Raw genomic sequence first — 26,040 nt, forward strand, 5'->3', positions numbered from 1 at the left:
CAGAGGTCACATGTTGCAAAGCAACAAAATTTACATAGCTTAAAAGAAATGCGTGATCTTGTGTTTGACTAAAAAAATCACAACAAAGGACATCTTTGTAACAATTAGCAAAAATCCTATATAATACAGAGATAATATGCAAACTGACCCTCACTCCATCATGCCATCACAAGATGGCTGTGTCCACAGCAGAGGCAGGGTTCCCATAACAAGTGATCAGCAGGGACCTGAGGCTGTGTGGTGCTGGGCCGGGGTGGGGGATCTGAGGCTGCATCCCCTGCACGGTGGGGCTTGACGGGGGAACCTCAGGTTGTGCCCCCTGCCCCAGCACTGGGGGACCTGAGGCTGCTCCCCCCACCCGGCGGGGCTTGACAGGGGACCTGAGGCTGTGCCCCCCCACCTGGCAGGGCTTGACAAGGGTGAAGTCGATTAGGTCTGGATTTCACCCAATGGGGCTGGGGCCGGCCAGGTCTGGGTCTCGCGCGACCTGGTGCCATGCAGGTGGGCAGGGACTTGACTCTAGGTCCCACGGCATACCTCAGACTCTGACAGGAAGATTTTCATATACATTTTACTAATTTTCTTTCATCTCTGACACTTCTATTACAGAGAAAGGGCAAAGAGCAATATTAAAATACTAGAGGCCCCATGCACGAAGATTCGCGCAATAGGCCTTCCTTCCCCTGGCTGCCAGCACAGGTTTTCTTCCGGCACCCGGGACCCAGGCCTTTGGTCCGGCTGCAGCGGAGAAGCCAAGCCTCTTGTCTTCAGTCATCTTCAGTCTTCGCTCGGGCTGCCATCTTTGTTGGGTTAATTTGCATACTCATCCTGACTGGCTGGTGGGCATAGCGGAGTGATGACCAATTTACATATTTATCTTTTATTAGTGTAGATTTCCTTAATTAATTCCCTTTTAATGTGCATGAATTTCATGCACTGGGCCACTAGTTTTAATATAAACTGTAAATTAGATAATACTATAGTACCAATGTTAAACTTTTGAAATTTAATCATTGTACTATGGCTAGCTGGGTAAGAGAATGTCTGTGTTTTTCTGAAATAGATGCTAATGTATTTAGGAGTAAGGGCCCAAGATGACTGCAACCTACTCTCAAATCATTGAGCAAAAGAAAGTAATCTATATATATAAAAGACTAATATGCAAAGTGTCCCCGTGGGAGTTGGACAGGGAGATTGGGAGTTCTATTGTTCACTATGATGTGCGCTGACCACCAGGGGGCAGTGCAGAATGAAGGAAGGCCTCGGTCAGCTCTGATCTCCTGTCAGGCCTTAGGACCCCACCTGTGCATGAATTTCGTGCACTGGTCCTCTGGTACTATAAAAAGAGTGGTAAAGTGAAATGTTGCAAAATGTTAACACTTGGTGAATCTAGACAAAAAATATGTAGGAATTCAGATTCTTACAACTGTTAAGTTGGAAATTTTTTAAACACACACACACACACACACACACACACACAATTCTAATCCACAAGAAAGAGTGCTACATATGTAGCCTAACACAGAAAGCTACTATAGGGACTCTTGAATTTGCAAAGGTTTAGCTAAGCCAGGTGGCATTTCTCTGCAATATCATACTGGGACCTGTTTAGAGAACATGTTGGCATTTAATATACCTCTGACTTTAAGAATGAGATTACATTTTATATATGCTAAAAAAGACCACACACACACACACGAAAAAACCCCCACCTCCATTTTACTTTTCCTGGTCAAGTATATTTTTCTTAAAAGTCCAACTTCCTCATCTTTCTACCAACCAAGTATCCAACAAATATTTTTATATATGGATGCCCCAAGATATATTATGGTCAATCAGAAAACGATAAATGTACCTTGATATGAGAAACAAAGTATTCAGTTATCTGTGTAGTTTTGAGAATTTTATAAATTTTAAAGAAAGTAATTAATACCATTAATTTTATTAACCAATAGCAATTTACAAAATACACTTCCATAACTCCAATGTTTATTTGATAACATTCTGCTTGCTCGCATTTCACCTTAAAATAAAACTATGGAAACCTCAATTAGAATTAACACAGTCCGAGGTTTAATTTTAATTTTAGAAATAAAAGATTAAGCCCTTTTTTGATATAATTACTAATTAGTCAATGAGCAAATAAAACAATATCAGCAACCAGATTCATTTTACTAATTTGATAACTGTTTTACATTATCTTAAAGAACACAGCTTTCCCAATCAAATGTAAACTTTATTTTGATATAACATCACAGAATAATACTGGGAACCTTTTCAAAAGTTAAAAGTGAAGCTTAACTTTTTATCAAAAGGAGAAAATTACCTTTTAGAGCTCTGTTTATTGAAAATCTGAAGCAAAAAATGAAAAATAAAGATTTTACAGTTTCATTAAGTTTCATACTTTAAGGACTAAAATATCTTTGTACAAAACTATCTCTGCTATATTTATATACCAACAATCATACTTTCTTTCCAATTATTATTGAAGAAAGTAGCTATTTCTTTTTAAATAGTTACAAAGAACTATAGAACTCTTAACACCAGAAAGGATGAAACTCTTTTATCATACAAATTAAAATGTGAAGTTAACTTTTAAATCTACATCAATCACTGTAATATGAACATATATACAATGGGACTGACTTCATCAACTTTTCATTTTGGCATCACAAAGATGAATCTTCTGATATTCTATAAACAGTACATTTATATGGTAGTTAGTTTACCTAAAATTCAACTGAAATGGTAATAAATGAGTATAGAATGGAAATCAAGGAAGAGAAAGCCCAAAGTCATTTAAAGTAGCAAGAGCACCTTCCCAATGAATAGCTTCCATTCATGTTTCCAGGGCCCTGAAGATAAAAGAAAAATTTAAATTAACCACATTTTCTATTGCCTTCCTGCAAATAATTAGGAAAAAAACCCTTGTAATTATAAAATCACATAAATTTTCAAGGTCTGAGATTAATTAGGAATAATAAAATACATAAAGTTTAAAGATAATTATATTCCTTTTTCTCTAAGGAACACATCAGTTCATAATAAAAAAAAAAAAGAGATTCATACATAAACCTTAAAAATTAGCAGGTTATGGGGATTAGTTTAAACTAATATTTTACCCTGTTATAGTTCCCATCCTATACAATAAAAGGCTAATATGCAAGTCGACCAAACTGTGGAATGACAGGTCACTATGATGTGCACTGACCACCAGGGGGCAGATGCTCAATGTAGGAGCTGCCCCCTGGTGGTCAGTGTGCTCCCCCTGTGGAAGTGCCACTCAGCCAGAAGCCAGGCTCATGGCTGGCGAATGCAGCAGCAGTGGTGGGAGCCTCTCCCGCCTCCACAACAGCACTAAGGACCCCTCAGGGTCCTGGACTGCGAGAGGGAGCAGGACAGGCTGAGGGACCGCCCCCCCTGACCCCTCAGTGCACGAATGTTGTGCTCTGAGCCTCTAATTTCCTTATAATCTTCATCAGATTTCCAATTCTTTGTGTTTTGTTTATTTTTCTAAATTTTGGGCCATATTAGCATTTTTTAAAACTATGTTTTTATTGATTTTTTTTTTTTTTAAGAGAGAGAGGAAGGGAGAGGGATAGAGAGAAACATCATCGATTGGCTTCCTCCTGTATGCTCCCTACAGGGGATGGAGCCCACAACCAGGGTATGTGCCCTGACTGGGAATTGAACCAGTGACCTCTTGTTCATGGGTTGATGCTTAACCACTGTACCACACCATCCAGGCAGATTTCCAGTTCTTAATCATAGCATTTACTAACTAAATATTGTAAAATTTTTTAAATAAAAATAACTTTTAAAAATGCAAACAATATATAAAGTAAACAATAAGGAATTAGTACACAGCTTTAGAAAACAGTTGAGCAGTTAGTCAAAAGTTAAATATATGACCTTCCACTCCTAGGTATATACCCAAGAAAAATAAAAACATTTCTATATTAAAACGTATACACAAAAGTTCATAGCAGCATTATTCACAATAGCTAAAAAGTGGAAACAACTCAAATGTCCATCAACTGATGAACATATAAAGTGAGGTTTAATCTACATAATGGAGTATTATCCAGTCATAAAAAGGACTGACATGCTAAGATGCTACATGGATGAACCTTGAAAACATTATGCTAAGTGAAAAATACCAGATATAGAGGCCACATGGTATATGATTTCATTTATATGAAATGTCCAGAGTTGACAAATTAAGAAATATTAGCGATTGTCAAATACTGGGGGAAAAGAAGATATCCACAGTTGGAGGAATAAGGAGTAACTGTCTATGTGTTTGGGGTTTATTTTTAGGGTGATAAAAATGTTCTGGGTTAATGGTGATGGTTGTACAAACTTGTGAATATAATAAAAGCTGTTGAATTTTTAACTTTAGAAAGGTGCTTTGTATGTAAGTGAATTATAGCTCAATAAAAAAACTTAAAATGTTTTCCCAGTCTCATTTCTCAAAGATAACTACTGTTAATAATTTATTATCTTTTAGAAATTTTAAGGCATATAATTAGCATATAAATATGTGTGATAATCTTTTCCTTTTTTCAAACACACAAGGGAACATTTTACACACACATTCATCCCACACCTCCCACCCCTGGCTCAGCGATCATTCAATATCAGCACATTCAGATATACCTCATCCTTTTAAAAGAGCATTCCATGACATGAATGCACCAGTTCATTAGGCACCAGTCCTCTATTGAGAAGCATGTGGGTTGTTTCAAGTCTACAGCTATTTCAAACAATCCTACAATGAACATATTTTTTACAGAGATCTTTCCATACATGAGTGCATTTATAAGATAAATCTAAAAAATGAAATTACTAAGTCAAAGAATACATGTATTTTTAATTTTGATTTTGCCAAACTACCCTCCAAATTTACACTTTCCCCAATGGTAAGTGAAATGTCTTGCCAGTGTTGTATACCATCAGTTTTTTATCTTTGCCAATTTGATAGATGAAAAATAGTATCCTATATTTCTTTAATTTTAAGTGAAAGTATCTTTGTGTTTTGTATTTTTTCTACCTATTTATGTCCTTTGTTTTTCTATTGTCAATCTTTAAAATGGCAAAGTAGGAGCTCCAGTTGCGCAATCGGTTAGCGTGCGGTACTTATAAAATGCTAAAGTATACTAATGTCTATAAAAAGAATACTACATATTTGGATTCAATAATTTCCATTAAATTTGTCTCTATCCATCTTCTCCTCCATTGAATCTATGATCTCTTAGAGTTCAGAATTCAAATCTTCATTTGGATTAATTCTGGTAACTTATTAAAGCTCATGTGCAATGAACAAAGACCACCTAATTTATTAGTTGGTTTGTGTGTGGAGTGATGGGAAAGAGGAAAGATATGTTATGAAGGTGGAATAAAATTCTTAAAGCTATGTATGGGGAAAGCAGTATCTTTGGACAGTACAAATTTTGCCAGGCAAGAGGCAAAAAAGACAAAACTTGGCTGTTATGTTTGCCCATAATTCAATAGGCTCCACCTAAACATTTTGTTGGTCTTCTCACTATAAACTGTGGCAAACATGGGTATTTAAAGGTCTGTATATGCTGATGGGAGTGGTGGAAAAATTTTGGCAATAGTTGGTAACATAATATTCTGTGCAGTTTTTTTTTGTGTGCTTACAATATTTCCCCAAAGTAATTTGTTTTAAGTGGTCTGCATTATAAATGCCTACCTGTGTTTTGATGTAGGAGTCTTATCCTGCTGCTTGTTTGGAACCTGCTGCAGGGGGCACAAGGCTGTCCAGCTGTTGGAGATGTCCTGTATTAATCAACCACTCATAAAACTTATTCTCCACAAGCACCTGGAACTGCTTCCTTTGATCCCTAAAATTGTAGTTGAAAGCAAAAAGAATGTAAAAACACTAATTCATATTAATTTTACTCCAAATGATTAGAAAACACGTTAATGGAATAAATGTTAAATTATTTCTAGTTACCCATTTGTTCTCTCCAAATAACTGTTCTGTTCAGTTCTGTACATTAGACCATCACCCTCAAAAATTAATTTAGTCAAATACAATGCCCTCCTTGTAAAGAGTTATCAATAATTATATTGATAGTAGGACTTTGTCCTACTGTGGTTATTTACTCAGATACTTACTGAGGACCAAGTAATGCTGTGTAGTGTTCTGACTTAAGGGGATAAACGTGCAAAGGAGAAGAGACAAGGCTGTTGTCCAGGAGGGTCTGTACTGTACGACTCCAGAGGACGCCATTAACAATGTGATCTGTGTAGTCTATGTGCTTTATGGATGTGTATTCTAGTAGGGAAGATAGGTAATAAATAAAATAAATACATGATATGAACTTAAGTAGTTGTAAATGCCTTCAAGAAAAATACAGCAGAGTAAGGGAATGGAGAGTACTGAGAATGCTATTTTAGAAAAGGAATGAACAAAGAAACCTTCTCTAAAATAACACTTAAGCAGAGGTCTGAATGAACTGAAGGATTGAGCAAATAAATATCTGGAGAAAAACATTCCAGGCAGAGGAAATAAGAAGTGCAAAAGTTCTAAAATGAGAGCATATTAATATGATCAAGATAAGAAAGAGAGAGTAGCTTCTGAGAATGAGGAACTAGCTTAGTACTATCAGGTCTTAATGTAGCTGTGCTGTTTGTTTGTTGAACATAAACAATTCCACAGAAGATCCACATTACACAAAACCACTCTGGGATGATAACAGATTAAGGCAAGGACACGACCACTCCATAATCTTCTCAGTCCAGACAAAAGACAAAACATTTTGTGGTCCAAACCACAAAATAACCAAACATTACCCTTTCCAGGCTAATGAGTAATGGCTGCTTCTTTACAATTATAGTTTTAGCTCCACTTTATTCTTCCCGCCTTTAGTACAAAAATTATTAAGCCAAATGATAGAATCTCTTGCTTCCATATAGCATCCAACTCACAACAAAGCCTTGCTTCCTAGAACCCTCCTCCAAATCATCTAACACAAGTCAAAACCCAGTAAGTTCTTTTTAACACCTGTTCCCTGAAATGAAACACAATTCTCTCCCTACTTGCAATGAGTAGTAAGACCCAGCTTTGTTCAATATATACATTCCTGGTGATCTTTGGTCCAAGGACAATGGCTAAGTAATAGCAAGAAGATTGTACATGGCAGAAGGGGAATAAATGAAGAAAAGAATAGCAGGAGGGCTGGTAGTATGGTAAAGATTTTAGATTTATTCCAGGTATGATGGGAAGTCATTAGAGGGGTCAGAGCAGAAAAATGATACAATCTAATCATATTTAAAAGACATGTTGGCAATTTGTTTTCAAATTGATCAATAACTCTTCTGTTTTCCTATATTCCCAAAGTTAAATTGAGTGCTTTTCCTTGTTTTTAGTGTTATCCATGATCTTACCACCTGAATACACAATGATTCAAAGTCAATGTTTATTAAATACGCACCACATGTACATGTGTATAAGCTTTTCATGTGTGTACGGAAAATCTAGGCATATAAATACTAGAAGCTTTCAAACAATAAAATTGCTTTAAAAGGGTGTTTTCCCAATGATCATTTTTATATAGCATCATTATAAGTATCTATTATATTATATACTAGAGGACTGGTACACAAATTTGTGCAGGAGTGGGATCTGGCAGGCCCACCCCTGGGGGCCCATAGGGTCGGGCTGGCAGGGCGGGGGAGGGGGGGTCACGTGGGCGGTTGGGTGGCTGGCCCCACCCCTATCAGGGTGTTGGGGGCTGACGAGGGGCGGGGCTGGCCGGGGGAGGGGCCGATCGGGGCCCAGATCAGGCTGGTTGACTGCTGCAGTGCGCGTCATAGCCACTGGTCATTCTGGTCGTTCCGCCGTTCCGGTCGCTGGGCTTTTATATATATAGATTATATATCCTATATAATAAAAGTCTAATATGCTAAGTGTCTGTCCATTCAACCAGTCAAAGCGTAATATGCTAATGATATGCTAAGGCCATTCAACCACTTGATATGACGTGCACTGACCACGAGGGGGCAGTTGACCGGTTGACCAATTGCTATGATGTGCACTGACCACCAGGGGGTAGACGCTCCTACCGGTAGGTTAGCTTGCTGCTGGGGTCCAGCCAATTGGGACTGAGCGAGACGGGCCAACCACGCCTTGGAGCCTTCCCGCGGTTCCTCCCCAGCTGGGCAACTTCCCACATCCCTCCCCCGCCCCAATCGCGCACCAGTGGGGTCCCTCAGCCTGGCCTGCGCCCTCTCGCAATCCGGGACTCCTCAGGGGATGTTGGAGAGCCGGTTTTGGCCTGATCCTGCAGGCCAGGCCAAGGGACACCACTGGTGCATGAATTCGTGCACTGGGCCTCTAATTATATAACACACTAGTTTCCAAAAAATAATAGACACTAAGAACCCAGGTTCTGGAACCAGGATGACTAGTTGAGAATCCCAGCTCCTCTGTGGCTTTGGGTAAATTACTTAATCTCTTTGTTTCTCAGTTTCTTTTTCTGCAATAGGGTATTGTTATAAAGAATAAATGAGTTAATACATAAAAGGTGCTTAAAATAGCACTTGTTACATAGTAAGTGCTCAATACATATTACCAGCTATTATGGTCATCATTATTCTATGATATGAGACTGACTAGTTTGTAGTATTATTGTCTTGGTGGCTCAATTCATGAGATGCAAACCAGGTGGAATGTTTGCAAAAGATAGCATTATCACAATGAATTTCCAGGTAAAGCATGAGTTCTATTAGTGATGTTTACATTTTTTGGCATGTAGCAACTGTGTATGGATATATTCAGGGTGGGGCAAAGTAGGAGTACAGTTGTGAGTATGCAAAACACAACTTATTCTTGTATTATTATTAATTATTGTATTATATTCCATAGAAACAACTGTAAACCTACTTTTGCTCCACCCTGTATTTCTTCCCAAAATCCATAAGATGAGAACAAAGCCATAAGAATGCATCCAGAAAATCCTGTGGCTGGGTCAAGTCCTTTTTTTTTTTTTAATCCTCACCTGAGGATATGTTTGTATTTTTTATTGATTCTAGACGGAGAGGAAGGAGAGAAACACCGACGTGAGAAAGAAACACTGATAAATTGCCTCGCATGAACACCCAGACCAGGAATTGAATTTGCAACCTAGGTATGTGCTCTGACAGGGAACAGAACCCACAACCTTTTGGTGCATGGGATGACACTCCAACAGACGGAGCCATCCAGCTAGGACTGGATCAAGTCTTTTTTCAATTACTAATTCTCTTAGAATAAATTTCATTCTAACAGGTTGGGTCTCAGATATTCTGGGTAAACAATCTTATCCAGGAGATGTGTCTCACAAAGATAACACTAAACATTATGTCATATGCATACTACTAAACACAGTACAGCACATACCACTAACACAATGTGTCTCACACACATATTACTTACTAAATCTGCACATAAATCACATGAAGTGAGGAATATGTTTATACTTTATGCATTATACAATTAAAAGCCAGGAAAGTTAAATGACACTCACATCACATAGTAAAGTGGCATCGTCAGTATTAATTCCTGAGTCTGAGTACTTTCCAGTACAATACAGACAGCTATCCAAAGAACACTAAAAATCTAATAAAACCAAGATCTAATTAAAATAATCATTTTTACTCCTATATCAAACAGCAGTCTAAATCATAAGAAATAGAAACATTTTAGAATGGCTGCCACTGTCCAAAATAATAACCAGAAAAAATAATATTAGGCAAATGGAATCAAATTATTCAAGGTTTTCTGTCTTAAGGAAAAGAATCATAATGATCAAGATATTATCAGTACATACGGCATTTATTGTAAAGATCCCCCAAAAGAACTGATACTCTTTTCTCAAACTAGCTTCAGCTCTCAAGTGGACAATGTTGTAATGTTGTAGAAGAAGCAAACCTTCATCTTTTGGTGCTATATTTCCTATATTCTTTTCCTAATATCTCTAACAAATTTTGATTAAATATCAAATACTTGTACAGACAATAATGATTTATTCTGGTTACCTACTATTTTCTATTCTTTCCAGAAGAAAATTATTTAATGAAAAGTTTCTAAAATTTTTGGAATCACCTGTGATTTTGTGTTCTTCACAAAGTTTTACACTGAATCCTGCCTCCTGTTAAAGTATTTCTGGTCTCCATCCCCTTTCTCTCCATTCTAGCCCAGTTTCTTAGTCTAGACCAGGGGTGGGCAAACTTTTTGACTCGAGGGCCACAATGGGTTCTTAAACTGGACCGGAGGGCCGGAACAAAAGCATGGATGGAGTGTTTGTGTGAACTAATATAAATTCAAAGTAAACATCATTACATAAAAGGGTAGAGTCTTTTTTTTTTTTTAGTTTTATTCATTTCAAACGGGCCGGATCCAGCCCCGCGGGCCATAGTTTGCCCACGGCTGGTCTAGACCTTGCAATATCACCCTGACTTCCCTAACCAGAGGATCTTCCTATATCACATTTCCTTACCCATTTTTAAATCTGCCATAGCATCTAAGAAAGTTTGCATACTGTCAGCATTCTATAAATGTTCCTGAATAAATGAAATAGCTTTCTGTACTTCAATCCATCGTTCAAAATCCTTTAATGACTCCTACTGCTTAATTCCACATAAGTCTAACTTTCACTGCCTGGCGTTCAAGATTCTATAAAACCTGGCACAATTTACTATCCAACCTTAAATACCCCAATTCCAACCCAAAATCCTATTTCAGCAATTGATTTCCAGGATACCTAAGGTTTGCTTCTGCTTCCACAGCTGCTCCTCTAGTGCTATAAAAGTATTCTGTTCAGTCCTCACTTCCTATCCAAACTTGGTTCATTCTTCAAGTTCCAACACAAATTCTACTTCTTCCATTAATCTTCACTAACTACCACATAGATATTTTCTGAGTTGCTATAAACCAGGTAGTGTGTCCCTGGCTTCCAGAGGTCAAAGACCAATGTTCTTAAAATAAAATTTTGTGGTGGACAATAAGCCACAATGGTCTACTACCACAGCATATTATTAAAAATAGGACAGTTTAGCCGAAACCGGTTTGGCTCAGTGGATAGAGCGTCGGCCTGCGGACTGAAGGGTCCCAGGTTCGATTCCGGTCAAGGGCGGCATGTACCTGGGTTGCAGGCACATCCCCAGTAGGGGGTGTGCAGGAGGCGGCTGATCGATGTTTCTCTCTCATCGATGTTTCTAACTATCTCTCTCCCTTCCTCTCTGTAAAAAATCAATAAAATATATTTAAAAAAAAAATAGGACAGTTTAGTACTCAAAAGTAGGAAGAAAATCATCTTAGAATAAAAACCAATATTTTAAATTGATTAAATTTAGCTATATTTGAAAACACTGTATGGATTAGGAAAGCATGGATTAGGGAAAATTTTGACAAAAACTGGCCTTAGTCCATGGACTAGCATAAGGAATCAGTCTGCAGTGTAGTGGAGCCAGGAAATATGCATTTTTAACAAACCCTTGGATGATTCTGATGCACGATCAAGCTTGAGATCCACCATCATAGTGTAGAGTAAATTAAAAACTAAAAATAATCCATTTAAGTATAGGATTATGTGGCATATACTATATATGATCTTTCATTCATATAAGTTTTATATCTGCCAATTAAACTTAAGCTTCTTTGAAAAGGGAAGTCTAATACTTGAGTATCCATTCACTCTCACCTCTCCAATCAAACTGTACCTGAAATACTGACCTGAAAATACAAGCCTTAACTAAAGACATATTTTATATTTCTTATTACTTTAGCACAGCTATAATATGTGCAGATTAATTTGCTTTCATGGAATTTTACATAAAAGACAAATTATTACTTCTAGAAAATACTTACTTTGTCAAACGAGCCTCCTTCACAGTTTTCTGCCAGATGTGTATTTTCTGTTCTCTATGACCCAGTGCTTTCTGATATGAAGATGGAAGACCCCCAGGTATCTCTGTCGTGTCCCCTTCCATTTCAAAGGGAATAATAAATACATAGAATTCACAAGGTGGTAAGAGTCGGAAGACACTTGTGTCTCTGCTCTCTCTGCACACAATCATTGGATTATCCCAATAGTTAGGCACCGTAGCAAGGCCAGTTTTGGCCATATGGTCCTCCAGCATTGGATAATGGGTATGAAAAGGGGCAAAAGTTACTGTGTGGTTCCCAGAGAGAATAAGTGGGCGTGTAGGTGTCAAAATGTGAAAGATGCAGCCTGTTGTAGAAGAGATGGACAAACGATGACAAACGGCAATGACTTTAATGTTGTCACAGCTTTGGAGGTGAAGAGCAGTCTGTACAGGGCCGAGGACAAAGGTACTATTTCTGCATTTCTCAATTGTAACAGACCTGAAAAATAAAAAGCTGAGGTAAATTCCTATGAATGAGAATAAGATAAAAAATAAAATTTGACTACAAAATTATTCTCTGACTAGGGGCCTGGTGCATGAAATCTGTGCACTCAGGAGTTCCCTCAGCCCAGCCTGCGCCCTCTTGCAGTCCAGGAGCCCTTGAGGCACGTTCAACTGAGCGAGCCTAAGCCCTTAGTCAGACATCCTTAGCGCTGCTGAGGAGGCAGGAGAGGCTCCCGCCACCGCCGCTGCACTTGCCATCCGTGAGTTCAGCGTCTGGTGCCTGTTGGCCAGTTGAGTGGTGCTCCTGCTGTGGGAGCACACTGACCACCAGGGGGCAACCCCTGCATTGAGTGTTTTCCCCCTGGTGGTCAATGCATGTCATAGCGACCGGGTCGTTTTGCCATTTGGTCTATTTGCATATTAGCCTTTTATTATATAGGATGTTGAAAAAGAGATCAATCCTAGTCCAAAGAAAATGTCAAAATATCAGAACACTATGAAGACTGTGCTTACCGTAAGGGAGAGAGCAGATATATAAAAGATTCGTTGCAACGATGAATCTTTACATGTGCCCCCACCAGAGTATCTGAGCTCTTGGCCAATGTCTGCTTGTAAACCTGGCTCATCACCACCATGCGGTGCATCCTAGGGGCCACATGAGTATTACAAGCAATCTTAGCTCTTTTGGTCGTCCCTTCAACTATTTAAGAAAAATATAAATGAGATAGTTTCAAATGAAAGAAAAACATCAACCATATGTTGTTACACATTTCTATATGTGTATATGTCTAAAATTAGATACATATAAGATTTTAAAAATGTTAGATCTGAGTATTGGGTAAAGAGGTGTTTGCTGTACTATTCTCTGTACTTTTCTGTATGTGTGCAGTATTTAATAAATTAAATTTTTTATAAAGACTTTTAAAACTTACAATCTATTCAAGATTGCCTAGATAGAGCCAAGATATTTTTCATGTCTACCCTAAGTAATGTGCCTAAGGTCATATACTAGTAGCTTTGGAGAGCTGGGCCAACTCAAATATCTTCTTGTCTAAGAGACCTTAATTTATCATCCCTACCCTTAAATAATCTCTTTAAATTGCCATAACACTAATACTGAACCTCTCCTAAGTTATTTACCATATCATTTCATGAATTCTTTTTTGGTTTATATCTTTACTCCCAAGATCATACTGAAAGCACATCTTCCTCTCAAACAGTGCCTTGAACAAACTGACACTCAAAAAAATCTGTGCAGGTTGTCCTCCTAACACAGTCCTGCTATTATGAGATTGGCTTTTCAGACAGCACTTCCCTGCAAGCCATCAGGACACCCTTGTAAAGAATACTGGCTAAATGTGAAGAGATCACTTAAGTATGTTATTCTTTGTCTTTTAAAATAATTCTTATTACCTTATATTAGATAAATAATACATGGTTCTTATAGAAAAAATTGAAATACTAGTGGCAAAAAAAGATAAAAATTACTTGTTAACCTACTATGTACCATTGTTAATATCCTATATAATAAAGAGGTAATATGCAAATTGACCATCACACCCTCACACAAGATGGCCGGCAGGGGAGGGCAGCTGTGGGCAATCAGGCCAGCAGGGGAGGGCAGTTAGGGGGGACCAGGCCGGCAGGGGAGGGCAATTAGGGGTGACCAGGCTGGTAGGAGAGGGTAGTTGGGGGGGACCAGGCCTGTAGGGGAGGGCAGTTGGGGGAGACCAGGCTGGCAGGAGAGGGCAGTTGGGGGCAACCAGGCTAGCAGTGGAGCAGTTAGGCATTGATCTGGGTGGCAGGGGGGTGGTTAGGTGGTGATCAGGCTGGCAGGCAGAAGCGATTAGGGGCAATCAGGCAGGCAGGCAGGTGAGTGGTTGGGAGCCAGCAGTCCTGGATTGTGAGAGGGATCCCAGATTGGAGAGGGTGCAGGCTGGGCTGAGGGACACCCTCCCGCCAGTGCACGAATGTCGTGCACCGGGTCTCTAGTTTTAGTATAATCCTAAGAGGTTAGATATCCTTTTTTTCTACTAGTTCCTACTCTAACATTTAAAAATTTATTTGCACCTATATTCTTTTATCAACATTAAGAATTATGTAATATCTCCTATGTATTTATGGGAGACTTACATATCTGAGAGTCTTTGATTTCATACTAAAGCAATAGCTCAGTTGAATAGAATTCTTAGGTCACTATGTTTTTGCTCAAGGTTCTGTAGTTGTCGATCAACCATTTTTTGCATTATAAAAATTTGACACAAAACTGATTTTTTTCTTACATTTGTTGCAAAGAACCTATTTTCTCTTTATCTTTAAAATTCAGAGATTATGAAAGCATATTCTAGGTGTTTTTTTCATTAATTTTGTCTGACATTTGCCTGAATATAGGCACCTACTTCTCTTAAAACTTATACCTGGGCCCCAATAAGTCACATGGCACCTGAACCTATCCCTTTATCCATTGCTGGGCTATTGGGAATAGATAACTAATGCAACCAAAGCCAGATTCTATGATAAATTTAAATTTCCAATTTAGAGATATCTAGTCTGCTTGTGTCTGTGGAGCCAGAAAGGACCTGAGGTTGTATAACTGTGGAATGGCCAAATTCTGCTGTGGTGCATAATAGGAAGACCTGAAGCAAATGAGCGTATGAGAATGAGAGGAAGAAAGAGTCAAAAAGAGAAAAGCAGAGCAAAAAGAGAACTAACTGAAGTTGGAGTTTCTGTTAACTGAAGTCAAAATGACCTGAACTCATAAATCCTCTGAGACTATTGCTGCCTTGAGAGAAAAAGGCATATATACAGAAGAAAAATGATCCCCTTTTTGCTTCTATAGTAGCAATATTTTTTAGGTCTTCTACAGAAGATGTGTGATCATTAATATCAGAAAACACTAGGTTCTCTAAGTTGTTATTCAAATTTAATACAGATTAAAGAATTAAATACCTTGGTGAGCCCAAGCCAATTTCTTTCCAGACTTGAGGCAAGCAGAGGTACCAAATGGATTCCCAGTCAAACAGGCTCTCAACCAGGCTTCCAGCTTGTAGAAAGAAAAGGTCTTAGAGATCTTTGAGAAGCCACTTTCTGCATGTAGTGGTTGCCACAGTGCAAGCTCATGAAGTGGGTATATCTTCCTGGTTCTCCTCACTGCACCTTCAATAAGAAAGCTGAGTGCCACCACAGCTTCTCTAGAGACCAGACTACTATTAGTCGAATGAGATGATGCAGTGAGTTGTTCTGGATCTAAAAGCAGCTCAAGGAGATCTGACAGATGATCATAGACAAACGTTTGGTGACTGTAATCATTCCAGTTCTAAAAAACATTTAAAAAAGAAAACACTCTTAACAGAATAAAGAGATTCTATTAAGACTTGAAACTTTTATACTTTAATTATTTTGTATTTCTACTTTGCCTCATCCCCAACAAAGAATTTAAGGTGTCAAATAAACCTTATAAGATTTTGTGTGTGTATGAGATAGGTATAAACAGATTCTCTCTCCACCCTAGCCAATTCAAAATATTAATAGCTAACCCTTAGTGTGTGCCAAGCACTAAGTGTTACACAAAGTTTAACATATTTAATACTAACAGCGATCTTAAAATAGCCCATTTTATAGATAAGGAAATAGAGATAGAGAAAAGTTAAAAAGCTCTGGCTGGTATGGCTCAGCTGGCTGGAGCTATATACCCCATATACCAAAAGGTGGCAAGTTCAATTCCAGTCAGAGCACATACTCAGGTTTAGAATTCTATCTCTAGTTTAGGCACATGTGAGAGGCAACCGATTCATGTTTCTCTCTCACATCAACGTTTCTCTCCCTCCCTTCCTCTCTCTAAGATCAATGAAAATTTTTTTAAAGGTTAAAACTCACCCAAGGTCACACACCTAGTAAATACTCTAAAAGTTTTAGATCAAACATAAAAATAACCACCTTGAACATCCATTCAATGAAGCATTGGGTTTCTTCAGTTACCTGCTCAAGTTACAAAATATTTTAAATTCCACTGGATGAAGCAAGGCAACTTATCTTACAGTAATTAAATTTAAGAGAGGCTATAACTTTAGGAATAAGCTTTGTGTTAGCAGGTGTCCCAATGATGTGGCTTACTCCTTTGACAGATTTTTTTTGAAATATGAGCAGTGTTAAGTGATGAATTATAAAAACTGAATAAGACAGTTCCTGCTCTCAAGGAACTCAGAGTCTATGAGTGAAAAGACAATATAAAAAAAAATCATAACACAATGAGATAAGACTTGTAGCAAAGATCTATAAGGACGTTCTATGAGTATGAGAAAAATGAATTCCACTTGGGGAAAAAAAAATCATAGTGGGTGCAGTGTGAACAGATTCTTGATTGATGTTGTTAGGCAAACAGACAAGGAAAAAAGGCACTTGAGCATAGGAAACAGCATATAACAAGGCCCATAGAAGTAAAATTACCTGCTGTGTTCAAAGAACTGGAAATTCTGGGTGAGGTAAAGAAAGCATGCTGGGAAGTGACAGCGTAAAATAAAAAGTTAAAACAGTAGCCAAGACCAATCATGAAAGGCGTTGTATACTAGTAAAACACTAAGACATCTGGGCTTTATTTTGTGTGCAAACATATTTTCTCAATAGCTATACCTTTTTTTTTCTTTTTTCATAAACTCTCATTTGGATGCCAAAGGACATATCAAAGCAGGGCTATCCACAGCCTCACCTATTCTTCCTTCCTTTTGTTGCATCCCCCTCCCCCATAGTAGGCACTGTGGTGGTCCCATAGAGTACAGTGTGAAAACGCCAATGACAATGAGAATTCACTGATGGAGTTTGTATAGAAGTGAGTAATGCTTCTGCATTTGAGAAAATCCAGTGTAGTGGGTGGACTGTAGACTAACAGCAGGGTGACAAAGTAGGACCTAATTATAGAAATTAAGGCCCCCCAAAATGGCATTACGGCCTATATAAAAGGAAGAAAAGGGACAGACTTTTAAACAGTTATTTGGAGGCACAATCAGTAAGACCATAACTAATGAGGTATGGGTGATGAGAGAGAGAACATTAGTGGCTGGTGGACTTTCACTGACATGGGGAATACAAATTAATTCAAGTAAAGGGTGATTGTACTGTAGGGACACACAATCATCTCCAAAACTGCAGTACAGGTAGGTCTCATCTGAACTATAACTGGAAAGCCATCTTGAACCTGGTTCTCTCTCAGGAGCCAGTGTCTCTCTGCATGTCTGTTCCATTCTCTTCTTTTCCTCTGAATACCGCAGAGTTTCTAATCCCTCATAACTCCAGGTCAATGATGAATTTAATGACTATTCTGGTCCCAATGCCACATGAGCTGTCAAGTGAAGACCCATCACCAACTGGTTTTCTTTGGTCCCTGGGGATACTGATTAGGCCAGGTCATCATTTCAAATCAGACCAATTTTAAATACATACAAGTGAATTGGCTACTCTAGTCAAGTGTCCATCCCTGGTCTAATCAGTTGTTGGGAAAGGTCACACTATAGCACAAACTAGAATCACCATTTACTGGTGCTACTACGCAACAAACCTCAAGCTCATATATTACTGAATTCTCACAGCCATTAAGAAATAGGCATTATCATCCCCACTTGGAGAAGAGAAGCCTAGAAAAATAAACTGAATTGCCTAAAATCATGTGATATTAAGTGGCAAAGCCAGATTTTAATGCAGGCTTCCTTAGTTCAAAACACCATCTCTAAATGGTGCTCATCATCAGGAACTATGTTTGGCATTTCTATGGTGTGGAAATAGCAGGCAATGGTTGGCATCTCTAATACATCTGGACTTGCACATTCTGAATTTAAAGTAGAAATAGGGCATCTATGTCCAGAGAAAAATGTAGAATGGAGGAAAACTTAGGACAATTGAGATATATGAAACCATGGGAAGAAAAAGAATTATGCTGAATAACTATGTCGAATGAGAAAACAAAATTTGCAGCATCCTAAGCAACAACGGCTTGTAAGGGCCAGAGGGAAAGAGGCTCATGAAAAGTGAGAAGCAGCAGAAGCAGAACCAGGAGGCAATACTATCATGGAATATAAGGGTGAACAGATTTCTTCGAAAAAGGAGATTAAAGAGCCTGCACATGATAAAAATATTGAGATCTACACTTAAGGTTTTAAAAAATACTTTTACATAAACAGATAAAAACATATTTTTATAAAAACATAAAGAATAAGATTTTCTAAAACTCAAAATGTGAGGCAGTTAACCATCTGTACGCCATAAGCATCTATAAATGCAAGCAGCAGATCTTTATTAATTAAATTCAAAATATCGTGGCAGTTAACTGGTTAAATTTAACTTCTAGGATATCACATCACAAATAATTAGTTAAACATGCTGAGTTTAAGTATACTTAAGCATATTACCTAAACATAAGATATTTTTAGAAAATTTTTCAGATTTCAACAGACTATGTAAACACTCCACCTTTTTATTTATCTTAAGTCAAATAAGCAGATTCAAATTAACATTTGCAAAAATGGGAATGCTAATAAGAGTACAGTGATTGATATGCCTGAAAAACATGTGTTTTTTGTGTCAATGAAGGAACTGAAGTCACTTCTCTATTTTAAGATTGCACACCTTGATTTTATTTTATAATTTGGAAAAAAAAAGTGAAAAACAAAACAAAACACGCCAGAAAATCAGTGGCTTTTATAAGTAATCACAACATAATTTTTAATGAAGGCAAACAATCTCTCTTACAAACAATCTCCCTTTCAGAGAAAGACACCGAAATTGAACAGTACCTTATTATGACAACTGGATTTTTCAGTCAGGTCAGGAGACTGAGATCTGTTTCTGGGACTAGGCCACTCTTCTCCAATCAAAGATGTCCTCAGGGAGACTTTATTTAACTGTTGTATGTATAAGAAGAGGAGAAATTGTAGGGTGTCCACTGAAAGCTGTCCAAGAAGAAAATAAATGATGAACACAGGTCCTAAAACCGTATCAATCACTAGGTTTACAACTAAACAGACATAGTAAAAAAAAATTCTCAACAGGTTGCTGATTCTAGGAAGATAAATGTATATAGAAACATTGCTAGCATTTGCTATGTATGTCTCTCATACACAGATGTAGCAGTTTCGAAAGCTAATTAAACTGGAGTCACCTTCTTGGAAAGCTGTGTAGCATCTATGGCCACAGACATTCTCTCCCAAAACTTATGAAGAAGAATGAAATACATACTTTTTAAAAGTACAGTATTGCAGAATTTTAAAATTAGTTAAAAAAAATCCTTAGCAAAATGGATAAATAGATCGATAGATAGATGAAACAAAGGAAGACACAGAGGTCAGTTTACCTAAGGCTCACATACAGACTTATTAAGAAAGTTTAGGATATCAGTGCAACACCTAAAATTGTGAGTAATCTTTTTGTGTATGTATATTTTGTAGGGAGCAGGCCTCAGGTTTTCATCAAATTCTTAAAGGGATGTTTGCTTGACTTAAAAAAGCAACAAGGGCCAGTCTTATAGATATTTATAAGTGATTTCTTGTTTGAAGGATGTGGTTTGAAACTCAGGTTTTAAAGCTCAGGATTATCCTAATATATGCATTTCCATACACACACAGGAGAGGCAAAAAAGGAAAGTAATACACCTGGCTAAAAATACTTATGTTTACCCTGATTCCCAACCTGGCTAAAAATTGCTATTGCTAAGGAACTGAAGAAAAATCAATGTGAGAGAGACACATTGAATGGTTGTCTCCCACACAAACCTGGACCTGGAAACGAACCTGCAACCCAGGTATGTGCCCTTGACAGAGACCCTTCAGTGCATGGCGACACTCTAACCACTTAGCAACACCAGCCAGGGCAAACATTTTTTAATTTCCTAATTAAATTATCTGAGATAACTGTAGATTCACATGCAGTTGTAAGAACTCGAAGGGAATCCCATGTATACTTTACCCAGTTTCCCATCTTGCAAAACTACAGTAAAATATTACAACTAGGATATTAACATTGATAGTCAAGATATAGAATATTTCCACCAACACAGAATCCCTCATGTTGCCCTTTTATAGCCATACCCACTTCTCTCTCTCTCTCTCACCCCCACTTCCTTAATCCCTAACAACCACTTATTTGTTCTCTATCTCTATAATTTTGTCATTTCAAAAATATTATATAAACAGAATTATATTGTATATAAACTTGGGGGACTGGCTTTTTTAAAATAGCATAATTCCCTAACTTTTATTCTTTCATATACCTGCCTCCCCAGGGGACTACCAGATCCTTTTTCATTTTTATATTCCTAATAAGAATAGAATGTGGCACATAGCACTCAAAAAATTTGGAGTTTTTATTTATCTCTGTATCTACAGTATCTTCTACTGGGGCTAGCATATAGTAGGCACTCAATAAATGTTTGATTAATAATTAATCGTAATGCCCCTCTTGGTTGTTTGCCAAACTTTTTTTCAGTCCCTCAAAACCTTGCTTATATATTACTCCATGTGGCAAATGCTAGATGCTAGACTGGCTAGATGCTAACTAAATACCTTTTCTTTTCTTCCTGGGCACACAATTAGATGGCATTTCCCAGTCTACTTTCAAGCCTCCCCAAAACTCTCCCCCCAAAAAAGTAAAAATAGAAGAGAAAGACTGTGAGGTCCCAGTGGGCAAGGATGTGACAATTTGTATTATATTTGCAACTGTTCACTTCCCTATCCTTCAAGAGGCTTATACGAACCATGGGATTTTCCTTACTTCCTGTGAGGTAGTTTACTTTCTCCCTTCATTGATTTTAGGAATGGACATAAGACAAAACTATAGCTAATGGAATGAAAGTAGTCATAGTTTATGTTACACATGAGTTTCCTCCTGCTTTGTTGCTCTTCCCTCTGTCGCAAAAATTAAAGAGCTACCCAGAAGCTGTTTCTTCAGTGTGGGTCCTCAAATAAGAACAGAGAGCCAAGCCACAGCCTGGAAGAGATCCATAGCTAAAATGTAGTCTACATGTAAAATAAACAAGGGGAAAAAAACACCTTTGTTACTATAAGCCACTAGAATGCCATTTTTGCTTGTTTCTTTTTAACTACAGCAAAGCTGACTAATATAATAGTGGCTCCAAAAGATAGAAGAAGCCTGGGTCCCTGAGTCATTGCTTGGACAGTAAAAGCCCAGAGATGCTATGTTGCATAAATGAGAGGTAAACTGTTATTGTGCAAGCCACTGAAATGCTGGATTTCTTGCTACTGTAACTAGCCCATTCTGATTAATATACTTTCTCTGTGAAGTCCTTCCTGATCATCAGCATCAATCATTCTCTTCTCTATTCTATTTCTGTATGTTATGTACTTTTAATTATTGTATATTTCACACTATTAAATAGCACGTTTTTACACACCAGCTTTCCCTACTAGTCCATGAGCTCCATGAAGCCATGAAAGCAGAGATGCTGTTGTAATCTTTGAATTCCAGCACATAGCAGGTGTTCACTTTAAAAGTCAGGTGGTTCCTATCAGTGGGTCATAAGCACTCATTGACCTCAAAATACATTTTTTAAAAGATGTTTTTATTGATTTCAGAGAGAGGAAGGGAGAAGAAGAGAGAGAGAGAAAGAAACATCAATGATGAGAGAGAATCATTGATCAGCTGCCTCCTACACATTCCACACTGGGGATCAAGCCCCAACCCAGGCATGTGGCCGGGAATCCAACTGTGACCTCCTCATTCATGGGCTGACATTCAAACACTGAGCCACACCAACAGGGCAATCTTTTCAAGTAAATGAAAGTATTTCCCTCTTTTAAATACAGGGTTCCTGTAACATTGCTTTGGAAGCAGGTGAATAAGGATTGCTAACTAAGGACTAATTCATTAAGTACTGCCAAATTGGTTTTTAAAAATTTCAAAAACCCAAGGGGCGCTTTGGGATTACAATGATCATTAACCAAAAACCACATACTACACAGCTAGTGTATACATTAAAAATTTTAAAATAAAATATTTTAATTTAAAAATTAAAAGTTAAAGTTTATTTTCCAAAGTAATTAAACACACATACATATAAAGCCATACCTGATTTCTCTGCCTTTCAACTTCATCCTCAGATGTGCAGTTGGACAGAATCTCAGACCATTCCAGGCGCTCTTCTGGTGTCTTCACTGCAAGACTATCAAATATTTCAAAGTAAAGCCATGCCAGATCCTTAGCCAACTGCAGCTTCCCACATGCAATGTGCCTCCAGGTTGACCAGTACAGGCGTGGGTAAGCTCCCTCTGTGGCCCGGGTTCGCACATAGGTGGATATCTTCCTGAGGTAGTGAAGACTGAACTTGGATGGAGGGGGGACCTGTAAGGCACCCACTATAAAGGGTTCTGCTTTCACCCAGAGGAGAACTCTGGACTGATCCATATTATCTCTAAGGACATCTGTGTAAAAAGGCTTCTTTGCATACCTAGGAAACAAAATTTCTTCACATAATGACTTGAAACAAAACTCCTTATACCAGCAGTTCTCAACCTGTGGGTCGCGACCCTTTTGGGGGTCAAACAACCCTATCACAGGGGTTGCCTAAGACCATCGGAAAACACATATATAATTACATATTGTTTTTGTGATTAATCACTATGCTTTAATTATGTTCAATTTGTAACAATGGAAATACATCCTGCATATCAGATATTTACATTACGATTCATAACAGAAGCAAAATTACAGTTACGAAGTAGCAACGAAAATAATTTTATGTTTGTGGGTCACCACAACATGAGGAACTGTATTAAAGGATCACGGCATTAGGAAGGTTGAGAACCACTGCCTTATACATTTTTTTGTAAGGTGGCCCCTCCCCTGAAATATTTTTAAATGTACTCTATCATTTTAAAAAGCAGATTTAGGTCATCAATCAAGAGCAGAATGGATTTATTTCAGATCTCATTACAATCTATTTGAAAAAGAAAAATATTGTGATAAAACAAAATTATTTTACTTGAATTGTTCAAACTGGTTGTTTTAGGAAGAGTGTATAAATAAATGCATAAGGTATGAGTTGGAAAAAAAGAAGAAATGGGAAAATGAGTCATCCTTTCACAAGAAATCTTGCTCTACCCTGAAGGGGAACACTAGTCAAAATTAAGGGAATAAAACTTCAGAGTCAAATTACTTACACAGAGAAGCATCGATCAGACCGTCAAACCTCAGAGGGAAGGTAGGGGAGGGTGGAGGTAAGGGGGAGAGATCAACCAAAGGACTTGTATGGATGTATATAAGCCTCACCAATGGACACAGACAACAGGGGGGTGAAGGCATGCGTGGGGGGAGGGGAATGGGGGGATAAGGACACATATGTAATGCCTTAATCAATAAAGAAATTAAAAAAAGAAATCACTTACACATAAGGATGGTTGGTTAAAGATTTGAATGTGTTAGCTGACCATAAGCTCAATATGAAGCACTAACACAAAATGGCACACAAGAATGCTCATGTAAATGTAGGTTGCTAAAATAGATCAAGGAGAGTTAAAGCTATTCTCGGTAAAAGGTATAACCTATTGTGTTCAGGTACAACATTTATAGGTTTTGTTTGTTGTTTCTTTGTTATAACAACAATATATATTTTTTATAGATTATTTATAAAGTATCTAAAAATAGAAAAGGAGAAAACCATCCACAGTCCCACCACTAAACAGAAACTAGTTAATATTTTACTGTACTCATTTTTCTGTTTTTCTACACATAGACTGGATGTTAATTTTGAATTTTCATAGTTGTGATAACACGATATACATAATTCCAAATTACTTTAAAAGCTTCATAACACTCTAAATAAATGTACACCAGCTACTCAACTCTTCTGTTTTTAGATATTTAGTAGGTTTAAATCTTTTCACAAAAACAAGATAGGCAAAAATATTGATCTCTGTTAAAGATGGGTCATGAGCACATGAGGGTCATTTACCTAATTTACTGTTGTGTATGTTAAAAATTTCCAATATAAAAAGTTTAAATACTTTCACTGCCATAAATAATGCTACAATACCACCTTTCTGCATTAGGATTATTTCCCAAAGAAAATTTTCCGATGTGCATTTGTGAAATGAAGTAACTGACATTTCTGAAGCTCCTGACATATAGTTCCATTGCTTTCCCAAATGATTGTATCAAGTCATGGCCCACATGGCCCACTGCATCATCTTCACTGAGTACTCTTTGCACTAAGTAACATCACTTTTAAAAACCTTCCTTATGTAACTGATGAAAAAAGTTTTGTTATTATTATATTTTGCATTTGATTCTAAGAAAATTGTGCTTCTTTGGGGAATTAACTGTTCAAAAAATAGCTGACATCAATTGATTGCTTACTATGTGCCAGCTAGATAGCATACTAAATATTTTTCGCACTTCACCTGTTTTCATCTTCACAACCACTTGGAGATTCGTATGATTATCCCATTTTTAGATGGGGGGAAAAAAATATGGAGGCTTAGCAAAGTTAAGGGACGTATCCAAGTCACATACTTAAATTGGCACAAGTCCTGGATTACAATTCAAGTCTGTCTGACTGGAGAACCGTGTTGCTTACAGTTGTACTTTAAGAACCCAGTTTTGGGGAAATCTCTGAAAAACGGAAGTGGAGCCAGAAGAGAAATACTACCAGAATGAATGGCTTTAGATGCGAGGCCATATAAAGCCATGTTCCACGTGAAGGAACATGGGACCTGGAACCCAAGGGAAGGGCGTGAGAGGGTAAAAGGGCAGCTGTTTTCGCAGATGGGAATGGTCTGGCCTCTTTCTGAATAAAACCAGACCATGAAAGTTACGTGGGGAAGACAGTCCGCCCCAATGGAGACAAGCTGCTCTGTGAGGTTCCGAGCTCCTGTGTCTCAAGTGTGCAGATCCTGGAGATGAACCCTCTATATCAAGTCCGGGACTCGAGGGGGCTAAATTCCTAAACATCAACCGTCATTACCATTGTTATTACTCATCAAAGCGTGCTGACTCTTCCAGCAGCGATGGCCTGCCCACAGCTCTGCGGAGCAACGGAGAACCAGAGAGCGGCGGGTCTGACCCCAGGTCCCAGCACCCAGGCGGCGCATTAGCCTCCGACAAACATAAACTGGGGCTCTTTCCCGCTTCAAAAACTACCCCCGGGCGCGCGGGGATTAGGGTTTTGCTGGTGGGGAGATCAGAGCGTGGCCCCGGGCGGTCCTCCGAGGCTTCGCCGTCACCTCGGACGCCGTCCGCGGCTGGACGCTGCATGGGCCGCCCGAGCGCTCCAGCCAGACTTCAGGACAGAGAAGACCCCGCTGACCGGGTCCGTGGCCGACCGAGACCTGCTGAGTCGCGAAGGCAGCCTCCCCATTTGGGGCCTGAAGCGTAACACACCCCCGTTCCCTCCCCGGCGCCGATCCACGCGCCGTTACCTGCAGAGGCAGGCTCCGCTCCGCCGCACCTCCCTGCGCCGCCGCGCCCGCCGGCCGGCCGGCCCGCCCACCCCGCGCCCGCCGCCGCGCACACCGCGCAAGCGCGAGGCCTCTCACCACCGAGAAGCGGAGGACCGTCTTGCTAGAGCGGCCGGCCGCTGCTCAGAGGTCAGGAAAATTTGGCGAAGGCTAGTAAGCTCCCTGGATGCTGGGCCCTGAAGCCATACCCGGCAGCTTTCTGTTA

At 38.7% G+C, this 26,040-nt stretch overlaps 1 protein-coding gene across 1 annotated transcript; it reads right to left on the reverse strand.

The window, feature by feature from the left end:
• Positions 1 to 2,050: 2,050 nt before the first annotated feature.
• On the reverse strand, positions 2,051 to 25,835 carry TBCCD1 (TBCC domain containing 1). The gene is made up of 8 exons (XM_081087654.1): positions 25,797 to 25,835; positions 22,450 to 22,828; positions 19,164 to 19,319; positions 15,331 to 15,697; positions 12,895 to 13,081; positions 11,879 to 12,376; positions 5,717 to 5,867; positions 2,051 to 2,855 (listed from the first exon to the last, which is right to left on the reverse strand). Exons 2-7 carry the CDS (start codon positions 22,783 to 22,785, stop codon positions 5,738 to 5,740), a joined length of 1,674 nt encoding a protein of 557 aa, XP_080943780.1. The 5' UTR covers positions 22,786 to 22,828; positions 25,797 to 25,835; the 3' UTR covers positions 2,051 to 2,855; positions 5,717 to 5,737.
• Between the last annotated feature and the right edge of the window lie 205 nt (positions 25,836 to 26,040).

The sequence above is a fragment of the Myotis nattereri genome (genome assembly GCF_964212035.1).
Source record: "Myotis nattereri genome assembly, chromosome: 3".
Lineage (NCBI taxonomy): Eukaryota > Metazoa > Chordata > Mammalia > Chiroptera > Vespertilionidae > Myotis > Myotis nattereri.

Excerpts from the sequence above, each read along its gene's own strand:
- TBCCD1 (XM_081087654.1), bottom strand. The coding sequence starts at position 22,785 with ATGGATCAGTCCAGAGTTCTCCTCTGGGTGAAAGCAGAACCCTTTATA. Across the intron at positions 19,320-22,449 it reads TTGAAAGGCAGAGAAATCAG|CTTTCAGTGGACACCCTACA; the intron begins GTATGGCTTTAT and ends CTTCTTGGACAG. Across the intron at positions 12,377-12,894 it reads TATCTGCTCTCTCCCTTACG|GTCTGTTACAATTGAGAAAT; the intron begins GTAAGCACAGTC and ends TTTATTTTTCAG.